Source organism: Pleurodeles waltl, chromosome 5 (genome assembly GCF_031143425.1).
Source record: "Pleurodeles waltl isolate 20211129_DDA chromosome 5, aPleWal1.hap1.20221129, whole genome shotgun sequence".
NCBI lineage: Eukaryota > Metazoa > Chordata > Amphibia > Caudata > Salamandridae > Pleurodeles > Pleurodeles waltl.
In genome coordinates this window covers 172,821,957-172,840,644 of record NC_090444.1, presented here as the reverse complement: position 1 = coordinate 172,840,644, position 18,688 = coordinate 172,821,957, and the positions used below count along the sequence as shown (strand labels likewise).

General features: G+C 43.3%; 1 protein-coding gene across 3 annotated transcripts in view; it reads right to left on the bottom strand.

Annotated features, from left to right (window-relative positions):
- The window catches only part of RAB3GAP2 (RAB3 GTPase activating non-catalytic protein subunit 2), a 695,385-nt gene that overhangs the window by 199,841 nt on the left and 476,856 nt on the right, over positions 1-18,688 (bottom strand). For 2 of the 3 annotated variants that reach the window (XM_069233869.1, XM_069233867.1), the window contains one exon: positions 4,270-4,430. In XM_069233869.1, the coding sequence (XP_069089970.1) occupies positions 4,270-4,430 (161 nt within the window). The remainder of the gene's footprint in view (positions 1-4,269; positions 4,431-18,688) is intronic. The other variant, XM_069233868.1, reaches the window with a different exon arrangement.

The following is an 18,688-nucleotide window of genomic DNA, read 5'->3' as shown; positions in this document are numbered from 1 at the left end:
CCAGTATCCTTATGGATCTGTATCCTTGTCTGCGTTTGGTCAAACTCCTCCAGTTGAAGTTCCTCCTCAAATCTGTGCCTCTCTTTGAGCTGCTTAGAGAGCCCATGTTCCTCTGTGTACAAGGATTTTTTCGGCTCCGAAGCCGGTTTTCTCGGCATCGAAAGGCCCATGCTTATGGAAGGTCTTGGCTCCAAAAGGCTCTTTCGAGGTTTTGTCGACTCGACAACTAGGTGTCGAGGTTTTTCGATGTCGGGTTCTCGGCTCGAGTCTGAAGACTTTGGCACGATTTTGGCCTTTTTCGGTGCCGAAGGTGTAACTTGGCCACTGCTTGATTTTTTATGGGTCGAGCCATGGCCTTCAGGCAGTGGCGTCCCCGAGGCCTTATGCTTTTTAGGTTGACTGTGGGCTTGGGTCGGGGCAGGCGTACTCACATGTTGGCCTGCTGTAGGTGGTGGGTCTCCGTCGGAGTCGTCCGATTCCGATCCTTGGATGGAGATAGCCATCTCCTGGTTCTTCGACGTCGAGGTGTTCCGAGCTTTTCAACGCCATCTGCATCTGTCTCACCCTCCGATCCCTCAAGGTTTTCTTTGATCGAAAGGACCTGCAGACCTCGCAAGTATCTTCCCTGTGCTCCGGTGACAGACACAGATTACAGACCCGATGCTGCTCTGTATAGGGATACTTAGCGTGGCACTTCGGGCAGAAACGGAAAGGGGTCCGGTCCATTAGGCTTCCACGATGTGGTCGGGCCGACCAGGCCTCGGCTGGGGGCGGAATCCCCGAAGGGCCACCGAAACTGTGTCTCGTCGGTGTCGATACAAGATGTTTCCCGATAACGCAAACAATACCGACGCTTTTCGAGGATTTTTTGTCTTTTTCTGATTCGAATAACGGAGCGAAGAGGAACACGTCCGCACCCGATGGCGGAAAGAAAACAATCTAAGATGGAGTCGATGCCCATGTGCAATGGAGCCAAAAGGGAGGAGTCACTCGGTCCCGTGACTCGAAAAGACTTCTTCGAAGAAAAACAACTTGTAACACTCCGAGCCCAGCACTGGATGGCAGGAACAGTGCACAGCATGTGTATCTGCAGCTACACACGCAATTTAACATATAGAATCCTGACTCTGAAGTCTCCTGTGGAGTGCCTTTTTCATCAATTGCTTAATGATTGTATTTTACATATGCATGACCATGCATAGACTTTGATATATATTATAAACATGTAGTATGATTCCAAACTATTTACATGTAAGAAGCACACTTTCTTTTGCATTTTATTTTCTTTAACAGTGGCAACTAGTGACAGACATGACTCTTGCACACAGCAAGCTGATGGAAATTATTTAGTTACCACATATTTACGATATGTATTACTACCTGGATGTGTGCGATTTCTTGAACTGTGTAGCAACCACAGACAGATTTTACTCTTACAAATGATAATGTAGATGGAAATGTTTGTACAGTTACCATATGTTGTTAATATGTGTTACCTGGATAACTGTTATGCAATATAGATCTAATATATAAGCATGTTTACAGATGTTTTTTTTTTTTTTGATCTTACATGGACTGTATTCTTATGCTTGCCGCTACCGTTCATGACGCTTTTGATGATTGAACGCACATACTAACCACTCAAACATGGCGAAACTGCTGCACTGGGAACATCAACTTTTCCATTTATCATTTCAAACTATATGCATGACATAAACACAACATGGCTCCCGTGCTGCATTATTGAGACTGCACTGACAATTGACCACGCCAGGGGATACCATCCCCAAGGTACACTTTCAATTTGGAAATGCCACCACTCTATTTCGCCTTATATAGGTTGCACATTTGGACACTGTCGACTCAACTGTTACATTTTATAATTTCACAATTATACATTAGCATAGTATTATAAATCACTACATCCCTATAGTCTTGCTACTAGAGACTGACTGAAACAATTTTTACAAACGGTCGCCACTTCTGACCAGCGGTAGTTTATATGGTAAAGCTACTCTACTGATTCCTTGTCAGTGTAATAAGTAAAGACGTTACTTATGGCCACTATCGCTATGTTGCAATTTCCACATTGTGATAACCAGGAAGTGTAATGTTGGAGTATTTACCTTAAACTGTGTAACTGGCAAAGTAAGGCATTATTCAATTCAGGCTGCTATGGTTGTTACTCCCAACTGTAGCCTTCGGACTTGTCTAATAGTTAACATTTTCATAAGGTGGTTTGTATGTGCTGTTGTCGATTTACGTAACACATGGCGCAGCAGAAACAAATTTACAACTGTTCCAGGCTACCAATTTGGAGATCTGAAGGTTACTTTAGAACGCAGTGTCTTAATTTATGCTGTTGTTTGTCTTCACAGCACTTACACAAATACAATTTTTGTAATTTGTTGCATTTCAGAAAACTATTGGAGACCTGGTAGGGTTGCACTCACTGTTGACTACTGTATGTTATGTAAGGTATATTTGGATCAATAGGAAACTTCTGAACACCATATCTTCTTTCTTGATTTTATGTTTTTCTTTTCAATTACCTACCTACAGTCTAAATAATGGATCACACCATATTCTGGTTACTTATCACACATGGGGTTAGGCATGTCGCATGCGGTAATATTTAGAGCCTCAGTAGTTGTGTACTATTTTAGCATGCACATTAGCAATGGGTTTTACTTTCGTCTTGGAAATAGTCTATCCTGACTGGCTTATACTCACTCTGAGTATCATGCAACAGGAGATACTTCGCTCTCACCTGTGGTTTGTTGATGATCTACGATTATGAATCACAGAAGGGATTAGAATTAGTGTTTCCCAGCCCTGATGTAGTCAACGATCATGCATTCACTGTGACAAAATATGTGTTAGCTGTTTGAATCTCTATGATCTGAAGCATGAACAGAGGGCTGAACTGAAAATGAAGTGAATCACTGTTTTTCTTTGGGGAGTGCCGGATATCCAATTTTCCAGACTTGGAATGTGTGGGAATGACTGCCTTCCCCTTGCCATGCACCCATCATATATAGTACTATGAACTCAATTTAATTGTGACACAAGTCATAAGCAAGCAGCTATGTTCTGCTTGTCATTACATCCGTGAACCAGTTAATCATATATGCCCAATAGTTGTAAAAATTGTGTTTTATGGAGGAATAACTGGGAAATGTAGAATCAGCCGTAGTGAAGGTGGTCAGCCCAAGACACCTCATCAAAGTAAAACCAGTGGGACGGTGGATTCTTAGTGAAAGCTACCGGAGGACAGACCTGTGTGGGATGCATGAGGTTAAGTTCAATGTTTTTCACTTCCTTCTTAAAAAACAAAAAAAAAAAAAAAAAAAACTGGGTAATGTCTTGGTTTTGGACGCTTTCAGGAATGGTGACAGGGTGTTGGATTTATCACCTACTTACCAATGGCAAAAACACTGCTAGGGTGATTTTTTTCTGTGAGTAAACAGACAACTGTTCGGTCATATGCTCTATATATTACTCAACAGAGTTGGTAATGCTACACTGGTGAAAGCCTGTAGGCATGTCTGTCTGCTGGGGGGTTCACCAGGGATTTGTAAGCACAGAACAAATCAGTCTAAATGTGCTCGTCCTGGACAAAGTTGCAACTGGTCACATCCACTACACACCCAGTTCTCTACTGTTGGTAATGAGACATGATGGAGTAGCCAGGTAGGAGCAGTAGGTGAATATGTGAGACTTCATTCAACTAAGTTTCAGTCAGGACCTGTGGGCCAAAACTACACAAAACAATGTTACATCTAATTTATGTTAAACAGCAGATCTGCAGCAGTGCAGGAGGCATTTAAGAATGGGTATGAGAGTAGCAATGGGGACAACCATGATATAGATGAGGTAGTAACACTTGACTGTTAGTGGTTTGGCTCAGTGTCTTTAATTAAAGATGATGGGAATGTCAAAAGGAGGCTTAGCATAGGTTGCCCAAAAAGAGAAAATAAGAGGGCGTTATATTCAGCTAATCATCTGGGAGGATTCAGAAATCAGCTTATATGATGGGAAGTCTTGACTGTTTAAGTTAATACACTGTTGGGGGTATTGGATGCACATCAAAATAATCTTACAGCCTGTGCGTGAATCTGATGTTCTTGACAAACACTACTCCCAGCAGATCCCTTCAATTAACAACACTAAGCCACCAAATTAGCTTCAATTATGCCAGGATAATGCTGAACACGGGTTAGTTTGCTGCTGGAAAAAACATAGAGCAGCAGCCTGATGCAAACTTACTTTTTTCTCCGCTGCATTGTTGGATATATTTGCAGCTACTGAGTGCCCAACTAGTGCAGCTAGCAAGGCAGCTCCATTCTTCTCAGACTGGATACATGCTGTCCGCATCTGTTGCCACCAAGGGGAAACGGAGTGAACATCCCAAGACTCATCAATGGCTACTGAAGAGATAATAGAAGGACAGAAATTACAATCATAATGCACAATATTTAAAATATTCGGATGAAAATAGTACCTTAAAATACATTTACGGCAACACTGATTCTTTAGTTCCTGTTATGAATTAGTCCAGTGTCATATAGGGGTGCAGATTTTGTGCAGTAAATGTGTAAAATAAAGCTTTTGTCTGTAGACATTGAGCACCCTTCAGTGGTTTGATGAGTGGATCATGCAGAAAACAGGTGACTAACTTTGATTGCCTCAGACCTATAAGGCCATCTGAAAACTGGAAACCACAAGAGAGGTTTCTAAATTTTTTACACTAACCAGGTGATACAATCTTACTTACATAACTTAAGACAGGTAAATAAAAGGAGTTACTGCTTACAGATGACAAATTACAAGATCAAGTAGGAAATGGGTCTGTCTAAAAACAAGTCAAAAAGACCATGGACAACATCATCTTCTCAGTAGCAAAATGACTTTCAGGTCCTTAAGCTCGAGGTTTCAGAAGGCACAATACACAGAACAATTGAAGGTGGTTTATATTTTTTAAAATCAGTAGCCTTGTAGTGATGCTCAGTACATAGAGAATAGGTACAAGTAACTACGATTTAAATTATTAGAAACTAGGATTATAAAAACAAGATAACACTAGGATCATGAAGTCAGAAATATGAAACTGTAAATTAAGACGTATTTTATATCAAATATTTGAACTGGGCTGATAAAGAGGATTGTCTATGTTGTGCCTATGTCAAATAATAAATTATTCCATGAGGTCCATCGATGTTCAGATAAGAAAATACAATGCCTTTAGATTATAGAGTTTTCCTTTAATGTGGTGCTGACACTATTTTTTCCTTTGTTTACGGTCCCTAACGTCAAGATCACAGATTCTTAACAAAGGGACTACAAACCTTTTGCCTATTTCTAGCTGATGCAAACTTCGTGGTGGGATAATTATTGATAATGACTGTTTTGCAGCGCACGGTGTTCCCCATGCTGGCTGTTGCTACCCTCCCAATTGCTGCCTGCAAGTGCGCTTTCAGAAGAAGAATGCCAGTGGCTTTGCCAGTGCTCAGAGAGGTGATGCTTAAGTAACCCCCGCCATCTCTTTACCCTTTGCTGCTAGGCCTTTTCCCCCCAGGTGATGAGCGTTTTCTTGGTTATTTGGGGTAGTTTGCGCTTAGGCCCTCATAATTTTTTGGCCACATAAGCTACCCACGCCAAATTTGCGTCCTTTTTATCAACATCCTAGGGATTCTAGAGGTACCCAGACTTTGTGGGTTTCCCTGGAGGAGACCAAGAAATTAGCCAAGCTACAGCTAAAATTTAGTTTTTTTCAAAAATATGGGAAAAAGGGCTGCAGAAGAAAGCACATGGTTTTTTCCCTGAAAATGGCATCAACAATGGGTTTGCAGTGCTAACAATCACCATCTTCCCAGCTTTCAGGAACAGGCAGACTTGAATCAGAAAAACACAATTTTCAACACAATTGTGGCATTTTACTGGGACATACCCCATTTTTACTATTTTTTGTGTTTTCAGCCTCCTTCCAGTTAGTGACAGAAATGGGTGTGACACCAATGTTGGATCCTGGACAGGTAAATATTTCTGAAAAGTAGACAAAATTCTGAATACAGCAAGGGGTCATTTGTGTAGATCCTTCAAGGTTTTCCTACAGAAAGTAACAACTAAAATAAAAAATGTATTCAAATTGAGCTGAAAAAAGAGCCATTTCTGTCCGCATTTTCCTCTATAACTTTTTCCAGCTATGGCAGATTTTTCAAAGAAATATACCATTACGTCTGCTGACCTCTTCTGGTTGCGGGGATATAGAGTACTTGTAGGTTCATCAAGAACCCTAGGTACCCAGAGAAAATAAATGAGCTGCACCTTGCAATGGGTTTTCATTGTATACAGGGTATACAGCTATTAATTTGGTGAAATACAAAGAGTGAAAAATAGGTATCAAGGAAAACTTTGTATTTCCAAAATGGGCACAAGATAAGGTGTTGAGAAGCAGTGGTTATTCGCACATCTCTGAATTCTGGGGTGCCCATACTAGCATGTGAATTACAGGGCATTTCTCAAATAGACTTTTTTTTACACACTGTCTTACATTTGGAAGGAAAAAATGTAGAGAAAGACGAGGGGCAATAACACTTGTTCTTCTATTTTGTCTTTCCCCAAGTCTCCTGATAAAAATGGTACCTCACTTGTGTGGATACGCCTAGTGCCCGCAGCAGGAAACGCAATATGAACACATCATATTTTTACATTGAAATCTGACGTGTTTTTTGGAAAGTGCCTAGCTGTGGATTTTGGCCTCTAGCTCAGTCGGCAGCTAGGGAAACCTACCAAACCTGTGCATTTTTAAAAACTAGACACCTAGGGAAATCCAGGTTGGGGTGACTTCTGGGCTCTCACCATGTTCTGCTACCCGGAATTCTTTGCAAACCTCAAAATTTGGCAAAAAAACACCAAACACTTTTACTTCACATTTCGGTGCTGCAAAGTTCTGGAATCCGAGAGGAGCCACAAACTTGCTTCCACCCAGCATTCCCCCAAGTCTTCCAATAAAAATGGTACCTCATTTGCGTGGGTAGGCCTAGTGCCCGTGACAGGAAAAGCCCCAAAACGCAACACATCAAATTTTTACATTGAAAACTGACATGTTTTTTGGAAAGTGCCTGGCTGTGGATTTTGGTCTCTAGCTCAGCCAACACCTAGGAAAACCTACCAAACCTGTGCATTTTGTTTTTTAAAGTAGACACCTAGTGGAACCCAGGATGGGGTAACTTGTGGTGCTCTCACCAGGTTCTGTTACCCAGAATCCTTTGCAAACCTAGAAATTTGGCACCCAAAAAAAAAAAAACCTTTTTCCTCACATTTCGGTGCTGCAAACTTCTGGAATCTGAGGGGAGCCACAAACTTCCTTCTACCGAGCATGCCCCCACATCTCCCGATAAAAATGGTACCTCACTTTTGTGGGTAGGCCTGGTGCCCGCAACAGGAAATGCCCCAAAACACTCTGTGGACACATCAAAATTACCAATTACAAAACTACCTTTTTGCAGGGAGGGCACCTGCGTTTTTTGGTCCTGGGCTCAGCAGCTATCTAGGGAAACCTACCAAACCCCATACATTTCTGAAAACTAGACAACCGAGGGAGTCCAGGGAGGTGTGACTTGAGTGGATCCCCCAGTTTTTTCTCACCCAGAATCCTCAGCAAACCTCAAATTTAGCTATAAAAATCACATTTTCCCCACATTTGTGTGTGGGATCACAGCACCGGCTCTGATTTCCACCACCCAACGTTCCTCTCACTTGTGTAGGTAAGCCAAGTGCCTGTGACGGAAGAGCCAAAAACATGTCGAAATCGAGGGGGAACCAAAGCGTGTCCAAAAGAGCAGTTTGAAAAAAAACATTTTTAGGCTGACAAGTGGGGAAGAATTTTTATTGGTATGGATGTGACAATGCTGGGTGGTAGGAATTTTGTGGATTCTGCAAGGTTCCATCACAAAAAATGTGGGGAAAATGTGTGATTTCAAGCAAAGTTGGAGGTTTGCAGAGCATTGTGGGTAAGAAAATGGTGCGGGGTGCATGTGAAGCACACCAACCTGGATTCACCCAGATGTTAAGTTTTCAGATGTGTCTAGGTCTCGTAGATTTTTCTAGATAGCAGCGTCCCAAAGTCCAAAAAGTGCAGCCCTCACCATTTCAAGTGGGACGATTTTGAGAGTTGGCCCAAATGTTAAATCAAAACCCCAAATAATCAAATGTCCTCCTTGCTTGCCATTGGGATAAGATCTTTTAGTGTGCGGGGGGGGGGAGAGCTGAAAGACTGGTACCCCCTTCAGTTGGGGTGGTGGCATAATCATGCCCATTCGGGTTGGGTTAATATACTTTTTTTTTTTTTTTTATTACCTTGCATCTAGTAGGTTTACTGACCCCCTAGGGAGTGGATCTGGGGTAATTGCCCCATCTGCCCACCGGTTGGCAGAACAACTTTGTCTCCATTTACTTGGGGTGGGGGTAGGGCCATACCTCCACCCTCTTTAAAACAAAAAAAAAAATGCTTTCCCTGGTGTCTAGTGGGCTTTCTGCCCCCCTTGGGGGCAGAAGGGCCTTACAAAAATAGGCTGTTATGCCCCCAAGGGGGGCAGAAATGGCCAACAGTAATGTGCCCCCACAGGGAACGACCCTTGCCCAAGGGGCTGCCCCCCCAAACAAAACACGCACACATATACCAATACCTGGTGACTAAGTGGTTTCTCTGCCCCCCCTTGGGGACAGATGGGCCTAATAGAAATAGGCCGATCTGCCCCGAGTGGGGCAGAAATGGCCTATAATAAATTTGCTGCCCCATAGGAGCGACCCTTGCTTTTACATCTGTACAAAATAAAAAAATTAAAAAAATCTCTGGTGTCTAGTGGTTTCTGCCCCCTTGGGAGCAGATTGGCCTAATAAAAGTATTCCAATCTGCCCCCATGAGGGTCAGAAATGGCCTTAAACTTACCCCCAGGGGAGCGACCCTTGCCTAAGGGGTCGCTCCCCTTGTGTGAAATTGAAGGAAAAAAAATCCCTGGTGTCAAGTGGTTTCTGCTGCCCTTGGGGGTGGAATGGCCTAAAATAAATTTTGCCCCCAAGGAAGAGACCCTTGCCTAAGGGGCCGCTCCCATCTAGTGAAAAAAAGAAAAAAAAAAGTAAACAATCCCTGGCGTCTAGAGGTTTCTGCCCCCCTTGGGGGCAGATGGGCCTAATTAATATAGACCGATCTACCCCCAAGGGAGGCAGAAATGGCCCAAAAATAAATGCACCTCTTGGGGAGTGACCTTTGCACAAGGGGCCGCTCCACTCATGTCAATTAAAAAAAAAAAAAAAAGAAACTCCCTGGTGTCTAGTGTGCATTTCTGCATCATGATAAAATGCTCAGAGAGACATCAAAGGAAAGGAAAAGCCTTTCCTTTCCTCTGATGCCTCTCTGACCTCCCTCTTCCCCCATACCGAGGAGAAACGAATCTGTTTCTCTTCAATCGTGCTGGAAGCACAGCTTCAAGCGCGATGGGGGCGACCTCTGATGAGGTCAGCGTGCGATCGTGCACAGATGTCATCAGATGTCACTGGGGGGGGGGTCAGGGGTGGAAGGAGAAGCGATTCACCTTCCATCCCTGCCCAGGGGAGGGGGCCAGGTGCAGGACGAACTGGTTACATCCTCTGCACACAAGCGCCATGGCCGAGGACATAACCAGCTCATTTGCGGCACCCACGGGGTTAAGCTGCCACCCTCGTAGCTGTCAAAATAGGCTGACCCATATTCAGACGATTCGTTTGTATTTAAGGTACCAGGGAGAACTGTTGGCACACAAATAAAAAAAAAAAAACGGTTACAAAAAAAAAACGTATTTCAAAACTGCTCTTTCTAACAGGTGTTGACCTGAAGATAGTGTGGGGAGTCTGTTAGTTTAGCTACTAAAAAGAGATCAGTCACCCACTTTTATCATGGCCATTACAGACCCAGGTGACACCACTGTAAACGCACAAGAAGGAATTAACAGTATCTTTACACATACTGCAAGCCTCTCTATAAAGACATAGGGCCCAACACTGGACTAGCACCTTTATCTAACACTGGCAGTGCAAGGTCTGCAATGGTTGATGTAGGGCCACAGAAACTAGCTAGAGGCGCCACTTACAGCGGATGAAATTACAGAAGCCATAAAGGACCTATACCTGAACGAAACCCCGGGACAGACCGGACTCCTGGCGGAATGGAACCTTACTTATAGTGGACAGTTAGCTGGGAAGTCTATCAGGAGGCACTACAGTTGGGGACACTCCTGCCCTCGGCAAGGAAGGTGGTAATCATAGTCATACCAAAACCAGGGAAAGACTGACAAAACTCCAGGGAGTACTGCCCGCTCTTACTATTGAATTTGGACAATAAGGTACTGTGGAAAGCCCTAGCACATAAATCGTCACAAATTATTGGTAATCTGGTACACACAGATATGTGCGGTTTCATATCAGGCAGGCGGACAGCTTTTAATGTCAGGAGATTACAAAATGTCATTAAGGAGACTCAGCTAGCGGATGCGAATATGGGGCTATTTCCATTAGACACAGAAAAAAAAACTTTCAACACACTTTTATAGCATTATCTATTCACAACACTAGAAGCCATGAATTTTAGCCAGCATGACAGACCTACCATACAACAACCCAGTCGCTAGGGGTAAAGACAAACAGGATAAGCTCAAGGATACCCACTGCTCTATGTACTGGCGACCTAACTACTGGCCTGCTGATTGAGGTCCTTGCTATCTAACTGGGTTACAGCTGTGGGAGGCAGGGAACATCCAGATACACTGTACGTGGATGGCATGCTCCTCCATCTCGGGAGACCAGAGGAAGCAATCCTACGTCTACTTGACATACTAGACACTTTTGAGCAACATTCTGGCCCACAGACAAATAACCATAAATCACTAAAGTACCCCATTGTGGGCCTCTCAGGAATGCCACAGGCGCTCCTACCAAATATGGAGGCACGATGGAACAAAAAGGTCTTACAACACGTGGAAGTTATGGTAATCTCCTCGGATGAGAATGGCATGCCCCAAACACTAGCAGACTAATATGGGGTATCAAGGGGTCTATAGATTTTTGGACCTCCCTGCCCTTTTCAGCAACCGGAAGAATAGCAATAACTAACATGATAGTACTACCCAGATGTTTGTATCTTTTCCAATGTAGTTTATAAGAGCTATCCCCAGGATATACCAAACAACTGCACTCTTTAGCAGACACACTTGTATGGCAAAAGAAGATAAGCATTGTAAAGATCGACACACTTACCTGTACATATGAGGACGGAAGTCCGAGAGTCCCAGACATGGAAGCTAACTACCTAGCAGCGCAACTACAATTAGTGAATGGTTGGATCGACATGGACATTAACACATATGGTATCATACTACAAGAACACAAGGAGGGCATGAACTTAAACACAAAATTATATGAGATACCACAAGTTCTAACTGGTAGCCCACATATAGTTCGGGACATGGCACGACTCTAGAAACGATACTGTAGAGGCTGGGATCAACATACCTCATATGCCGCAGACCTAGAGTTGTGATGCCTGCCTGAGTTTGTCCACCTAGACCTCAACATGAAAATGACAGACTGGGGGAGGGAGGGCTGCCTCGCGTTAGCAGACATATGGGAGACCGATGCAATGTCTTCCTTTGAGAGGGCAAGAATTCAATAAAGAGTCAACATGGGCAGTACCTAAAATATTTTCTTATGAAGGAAGTAATGCTCACACTGTGGGGACACGTGAGGACACTACCAGCAAGATCTGCTACATTGACATTGCTGGTACAGGCAAACAGAGGCAAGGGTAGTGTAATTCAACTATACACCGCAGTTGGGGACGGTACACAAAAACACCCACTACACACCTTCACAAACTGGGAGACTGCAACCATTGTTTCACAGATGAACAATGGAAGTAAACACCATCGTTTATTTAAGAAGAATCTAGCAATGTCAGATTTATATTGTTGCACTTTAATTATGTACACAGGACGTATATGACACCAGCAATGTTTCATCGCATAAATAATAATGTTTCGGGACTGTCCCAAATAAGTGGGAGCAGCATGGTGGAGGGAGGTGGTGGATCAATACTTGACACGTCGCAGTGCAGTTGGTGCGATAGACATGTCTAATGAACAATGACTTTATAAAAACGAAATATAAAATGAAATGAAAATTTGTACAGTTTACACTCTTACTAGCTAAAGGCTGAGTAGCTTTATTCTGGTTGAACACAAAACCCCCCAAAACACAATAATAAATGCATGATGTAGCAGAATGGATGACAGTAAAGGATATAAAAATAAACCTAAACGGAACTGATGACAAGCTGTAGAAAGACCATGACCTATGGAAAGCACTGTCACACGCACTGATCTGCCCCTCCAAATTCAAGAGCACCTTGAAGGCTGGAAAGCATGTTGATTTTCTCCACAATCTGTATCATTGTTGCGAAACGTGGTTGTCCATGGTCGTGTACAATCCCATTGCCAAAATATTACACTGTGCAAATATGCTCCAATTATTCTATGTGCCCTGTTACACGAACACAACCTTTTCTGTGTGCTGCGTATGTGTTAAAACTTTAATAAAAATTGCATTAAAAAAATGTACAAATGGAACTCATAACAGAATGTAGGCACTGACATGCCTGGGCACCAACACATGCTCCAATGCGTAGTTAAGGTGCTTCTAGAGCAACTGTAATGAAACCTCTCCATGCACCCAACACACAGGTTTTCTATAACCTAGTAAAAATCACAGAACAGAACAGATTTTAGTGGGTTTATCATTTGGATTTCTTTAAAACTTAAATGCAGGTAAGAGGTTATAGCCACAAGAACTGCTTGTGTCTAAATCCTTACATTATTTTGTACAAGGACTGTATTCATATAGTGAATTAAAATTCTACTACTGCTAAGGCATTGTCTCCCTGACTGTGAGCTTTGGGTAAGAGCACAGCAGGCACTTATGGGGAACAAGACTCTTTCTGGTTCCTGTAGTTCTGTCTTGGTTGGTGATTTCATCGCAACAAATGGGGTTTGAAAGGAAGTTATCGTTGTGATACTTTATATTAAATGGAAATCACCGTCTGGGCAATTCCTCAATTTCAACTACATGTCTCATACAGGATGAAGAAGGCACTAAATTGCTTTATGAACTTACTGATCAACCACACCCTACGTGTACTCAACGGCTAACCACATCGGATTCAATAGCTAGTTCCATCTATTGCATCTCACATACAATTAGCATTACATATTATTTTGCATGAATGGAAGATTTCCAATCTAATGGAAGTGATTTATACTGTAGGAAATGACCACCTTTTTATGTGGAGTCCCCCAATTTAACCTATCTATCTTACCGGCATTAGAACTAAGCACACCATACCCCTGCCCCCCCCGAACATTTTAAGATTGGCTTAAACCTAATTGGCACAATTAACGTTCCTGTAAGGCCATATTATATGGTGTAGAAATACACTCCTGGCATGGAAAGCTAAAAGACATTTGTAGACTGCAGTATCTATTGTGTCATCCACTATAGTAGCAGCAGAAACGTGGGTCCAGGCCTACCCTGTATTGTCTGACAGCAACAGGGCCCAGATTCATAAACCTGTTGAATCATCCTTTTGACAGATTGGAAAACCTGATTTCAAATATTAAATAAGTCACTCTTAAGTGCACCTTGTTGTCCACAACATAGGGTGCATAATATTTAAACTGGGGCATGTGTAACAGACATGACATCCTCACCCAGTGACAAGATTCAAAACAACGTTACTGGTCGCGCTGTAACTGGCAGGAGAACTCAAAGTATAGATTATACACTTTAATCTATAACTTTTTAAATGTACCACCACAGACTCCATGAAAAGATCTATTGTTATATTCAATACTAATTTTATCTAAAAGTGAATCTAGTACGTACTGGAAATGCAACTTTTAGAAAGTTACCTTTAACCTGCCTAAGGCTGCTAGAGTCTAATTTGCATTAGCTCTGAATGAGATGTTACACCTGCTCCCAGAACAAAGACAATGGCCTAGGTGTGGGGAGGTGTTTTTTCATCTCTTTGTATGAAGACCAGTTAGGATAGCCCTAAGAACGCTATTTACATTAAAGTAAATGTAACAAACCTGGAGGAAGCAGCCTTTTGCCCCCTCGTTAGGTTGGCACAAAACAAAATGGGTAAGAACCTGCCCTAGAACTGATTTTGAGTGAGTACGTAGAAGGGGACTGCTCATTACCCTGGTTACACCTCTGGGTGGACTCACAGGCTCTGCATATGGGAAGAAGAAGTCCCCCATCTTTGATATTAGGAATCAGCCCCATCCATTAGCAGGTGTCAAGCATTAATGTGGCACCCCAAGGCACCATCTGCAGAACAATTACTGGAGCTGCGGAATATCAGAAGAGTACTGGATCTGCTGTTTGTAAGCTGAGAGGAGCCCCGAAAGTCTAAATTTGCTCCTTCCTGTACCCAAAACAAAGAAGTGAACTCAAAGGTTCAGCTGGCTGATCTCCTGGGGCACAACATGCTGCAAGGTGCCTTTTTCCTGAAGTGCCTAGCCGACCAGTGGCAACTGGATGTGGACTGGATTCTGCTGTTGGCTTCTGCCTGACATCCTCAGAGTCTCTAAAGGCTTTCCTCTAAGATCCCGTGGGCATCAGAAGCAAACCTGTGGTTGTTTGAGCATAAGAAGAAAGGTGGCAAACTTTAAAAACTTTTACTCAGTATTCTAGACGAAACAACTTGGAAAAGTATTGGAACAGCAGTTTCACAGCTTCAGACTAAATTTCAGCTTTGGCATGCTAAGCAATCACTAGACCTATGAAAACACAACTAACCTCCATTCTGTGTTGGAATGAATTTTCTAAAGGTGTCTACAGTTTCAGTGCAATTCGCGTAGGTGGGGTTTTTCTTCTCATAAAGTCACAACGTCCCATTCTGCATTGGCACTTAGACGATGTTTCAGTACTTTTATTCAAAAACGTGACAAAATCCCTTACAAGTAGCACTTAGAAACTTTTTCGAAGTTCTGACTTTCAGACCTCCACTAGTACCATTTGGTGCATCCAACCCAGGCTCCACCTCAGTCAGCCTCAAATCACACATAGTTCCATCCCTATCGCTTCCATACCCTATCATTGGTCCTTAGTGTTTTTTTATGCTATTTCTACTTACAACTCTAAAAATTCATAGCAATGGTTCTCTTTATGATTTTTTGCTGTTTTGGTGCAATTCTGTTCACTAAATGTTACTATATTTTTCTAATCAGTTTTGGATTTTCTATTGCTTGCTGTTTTGACTTTATTAATGTTTTGGTACTTCGTAAATACATTACACATTGCCTTACGTTAAGCCTGTCAACTCTGTGCCCTAGCTACCATGGGGTTAAGCTCAGGTTAATTAGAGAGACTGATGTTTACCCTGACAAGAAGTGTTATTATTCCTTGAGGTGGGCAGTCCCATCCCCATATATATTCCATTTTCTTACACCCACAATTTAAATCCAAAGCTGTCATTACGAGGCACTAACTCCTTCTAACTTTGTATCAATTCCCGAGTTTAGAACTAGGCTGGCCAACAACTTGATGCGCTTAAAATGCTAGATTTTGAATGTCCATGAAAGCTCAATGAGATAGTAAAATCTTTCTATGTGGAGCTGCACATATGCCTGGCCACAACTGAATCCCACTTATTCTTTCTGAGCATGAATGACTCACTCCTACAATCTCTAGACTTCCGCATGCTTTTATGACTAAATAAACGTTCAGGGGGTAAGTCTGGTTTAGATGCAAAGAAGCATTACTGCAAGCTAAGCTGAATCACGTCTTATAGGATAGAAGATAGTCGGTTAAAAAGTATTCTGCTTTTCTCTTATTAGTGTTCCTTCTAGTACATGAATTGTAAAGTGCACTCACCACTATGGGTAGATTAGAACATTTGAATGAACTCCATAACCATATGTTACAAACTGAGTTTTAATTAAGCAGTGCACGCCATGTTGCTCTAAGTCCCCCGAGGAATCCAATGACATGTTTAATTTTAATTGACCACAGTAACCAAATGATTATTGTGCTGAGGGAGTGAAGAACAAGTTACTTAACTTCTGTAACAATTTATCTGGTAGAGACATATTCTAGTTGCAGATTGGTTACCTTAGATTCCTTACAATAGAATTTTTCCCAAAGCATCAGTCTGGATCCAGGGATTTTTCTTTGAGGAGTACCCCTGAGTGTTGTTAGGTGGCATCGGTCGACTCGATGTCCGTCATTGGCATTGTGGTCACCGGATATGATGTCGCGGATCGTACATAGGCGCCACCCCAGTGCGCTGACGTCACATTTTTTTCACAACTCTCCATGCCAGGAGCGCAGAGCCATGAAGAACACTGGCCCTGGTGTGTCAGAACCAGGGCCCTGGAAGGGAAGTCTCTATCCCTAGAAATTAGTTCGCATAGTTGGAGGGATGGGTGGGTCAGTAGGAAATCTGCAACTAGAATTTGCCTCTACAAGATAAATCATTACCAGTGGTAAGTAACTTGTTCATCTGATAAGAGACTTCTAGTTGCAGATTCCTTACCTTAGAATACATAACCAAGCAACACCATCCCCCAGAGGAGGGTCTGCGAACCAAGATCAGTCTATGAAGTCCTACAGGACCGAACGGGCAAAATACCCATTTCTTCAGACCTGACTGTCCAGGCAGTAGTGTTTGGGGAACGTGTGCACAAAAGTCCAACTTGCTGCCTGGCAGATATCCAGGTCTGGAATTCCACTTGCTAAGGCAGTGGTTGCAGCTGTTGCTCTGGTGAAATAAGCATGAAAACCCTCTGGGAGTTGCTTCTTAGCCAATACGCAGCACATTTTAATGTAGAATAAAACCAATCTAGAGATGATTCTCTTCTGCACTGCCTGACCTCTCTTCGCACCCACATAACCCACAAAGAGTTTATCATCCACCTGGAACTCTTTGGCACTATCAAGGCAGAATGCCAGCACTCTTTCTGGGTCAAGGTGGTGGAGTCCCTCCTCTTCCTTAGGAGGATGCAGGGGCACGTAAAAAGTAGGCAAGGTGATGGGTTGGCCTACATGAAAGGGTGTGACCACTTTAGGTAAAAAGGAAGCCCTGGTATGAAGCACCACCTTGTCAGGATGAATGGAAAGGAAAAGAAAAGTGGCTTTGAGAAAAGGGCCTGCTGCTCAATAACTGTGCGTGTAGAAGTGCTGGTGACAAGGAAGGCTATCTTTAGAGTAATAAGCCGAAGTGGAAAGTTGTGAAGTGGCTCAAAAGGAGTACACATTAGGAAGGTAAGAACCAAGTTCAAATCCCATTTGGGCATTATGAACGGAGGAGGAAACACATTGGTAAGACCCTTCAGGAATCTACTAACAATAGGAAATTTAACAACCCTTGATGGTGCCCAAAGCAGAGTCTTGCTGGGCTAAAGAAAGAACAAACAAAAGGACCTCAGAAAGAGGGGCAGAGAGGGGATTAACAGACTTGTCTCTACACCATGCCTCACATTTGTTCTAACGGCAGGTGTACACCGTCAGGGTGAATGGACTCCTGGCTGCAAGATAGCATTACAAACTTTGGGCTGAAGGTCAAAAGCTGTCAACTGCTCCAGCACAATCTCCATGCAAGAAGTCGGACACTGAACAAGTTCAGGTGGAGAACTCTCTCCTTCTGGTGCGACAGAAGATCCTCCCGAAGGGGCAGTTTGATTGGAGGATCGATGGCCAAGTTCAAGATCTCGGGACACCAGACTCTTCGTGCCAGTCCTGAGCCAGAAGATTTACTTCGGCCCGGTCATTCTTAATCTTCTTGAGAACTCTGGACAGAAGTTGTATTGGCATAAAGGAGGCCTGAGTTCCACTCGAGATAAAAAGCATTGCAGAGTGAGTGCCGCTTTGGAAACTCCAACACACAAAACAGCTGACATTGCGGGTTCTCTGCAGAGGCGAACAGATCTAACCAAGGCTCTCCCCACTGCTGAAAGAGACCTTGCGCCACCTCTGGATGGAGACACCATTCATGATCGACCAGGCATTGATGACTGAGTTTGTTTGCTCTGGCATTCAGAGAGCATGCTCGATGTTGACCACCACCAGGGATATGCCCTGATGTTCCTGCCATGTCCAGAGGCACAGACCCCCCCCCCTGCAAAGGGGTCCACGACCGCACCCTGCCCTGCTTGATGCAATATCACATGGCGGTGGTGTTGTCCCTGAACACCGGCACCACTAGTAACATCTGTGGGCAGGCAGGATGAGAATATGAAATATGCTTCCTGCAAGTCCAAGGCTACCATCCAGGCTCCAGGGTCAGGGCAGATAGGACCTGAGCCAGAGTGAGCCTTTTGAACTTCTCCTTTTTGAGGAATAGATTGAGGGACTGGTGGCCTAGGAAAGGGCACAGGTCCTTGTCCTTGCTGGAGACCAGTAAGGAGCATGAATAACAACCATGACCTACTTCTGGCACAGGGACCCTCTCTCTGGCTCCCTTGGCCAACAGAGCCTCAGTAACCTACTCGAAGAGAAGTGCCAGGTGGTCCTTCCTCATCCGATGGTAGGATGGTGGCATGGATGGAGGGATAGTTTTGAAGTGGAGGGAGTAGCCCCATTGGACTATTTGCAAAGC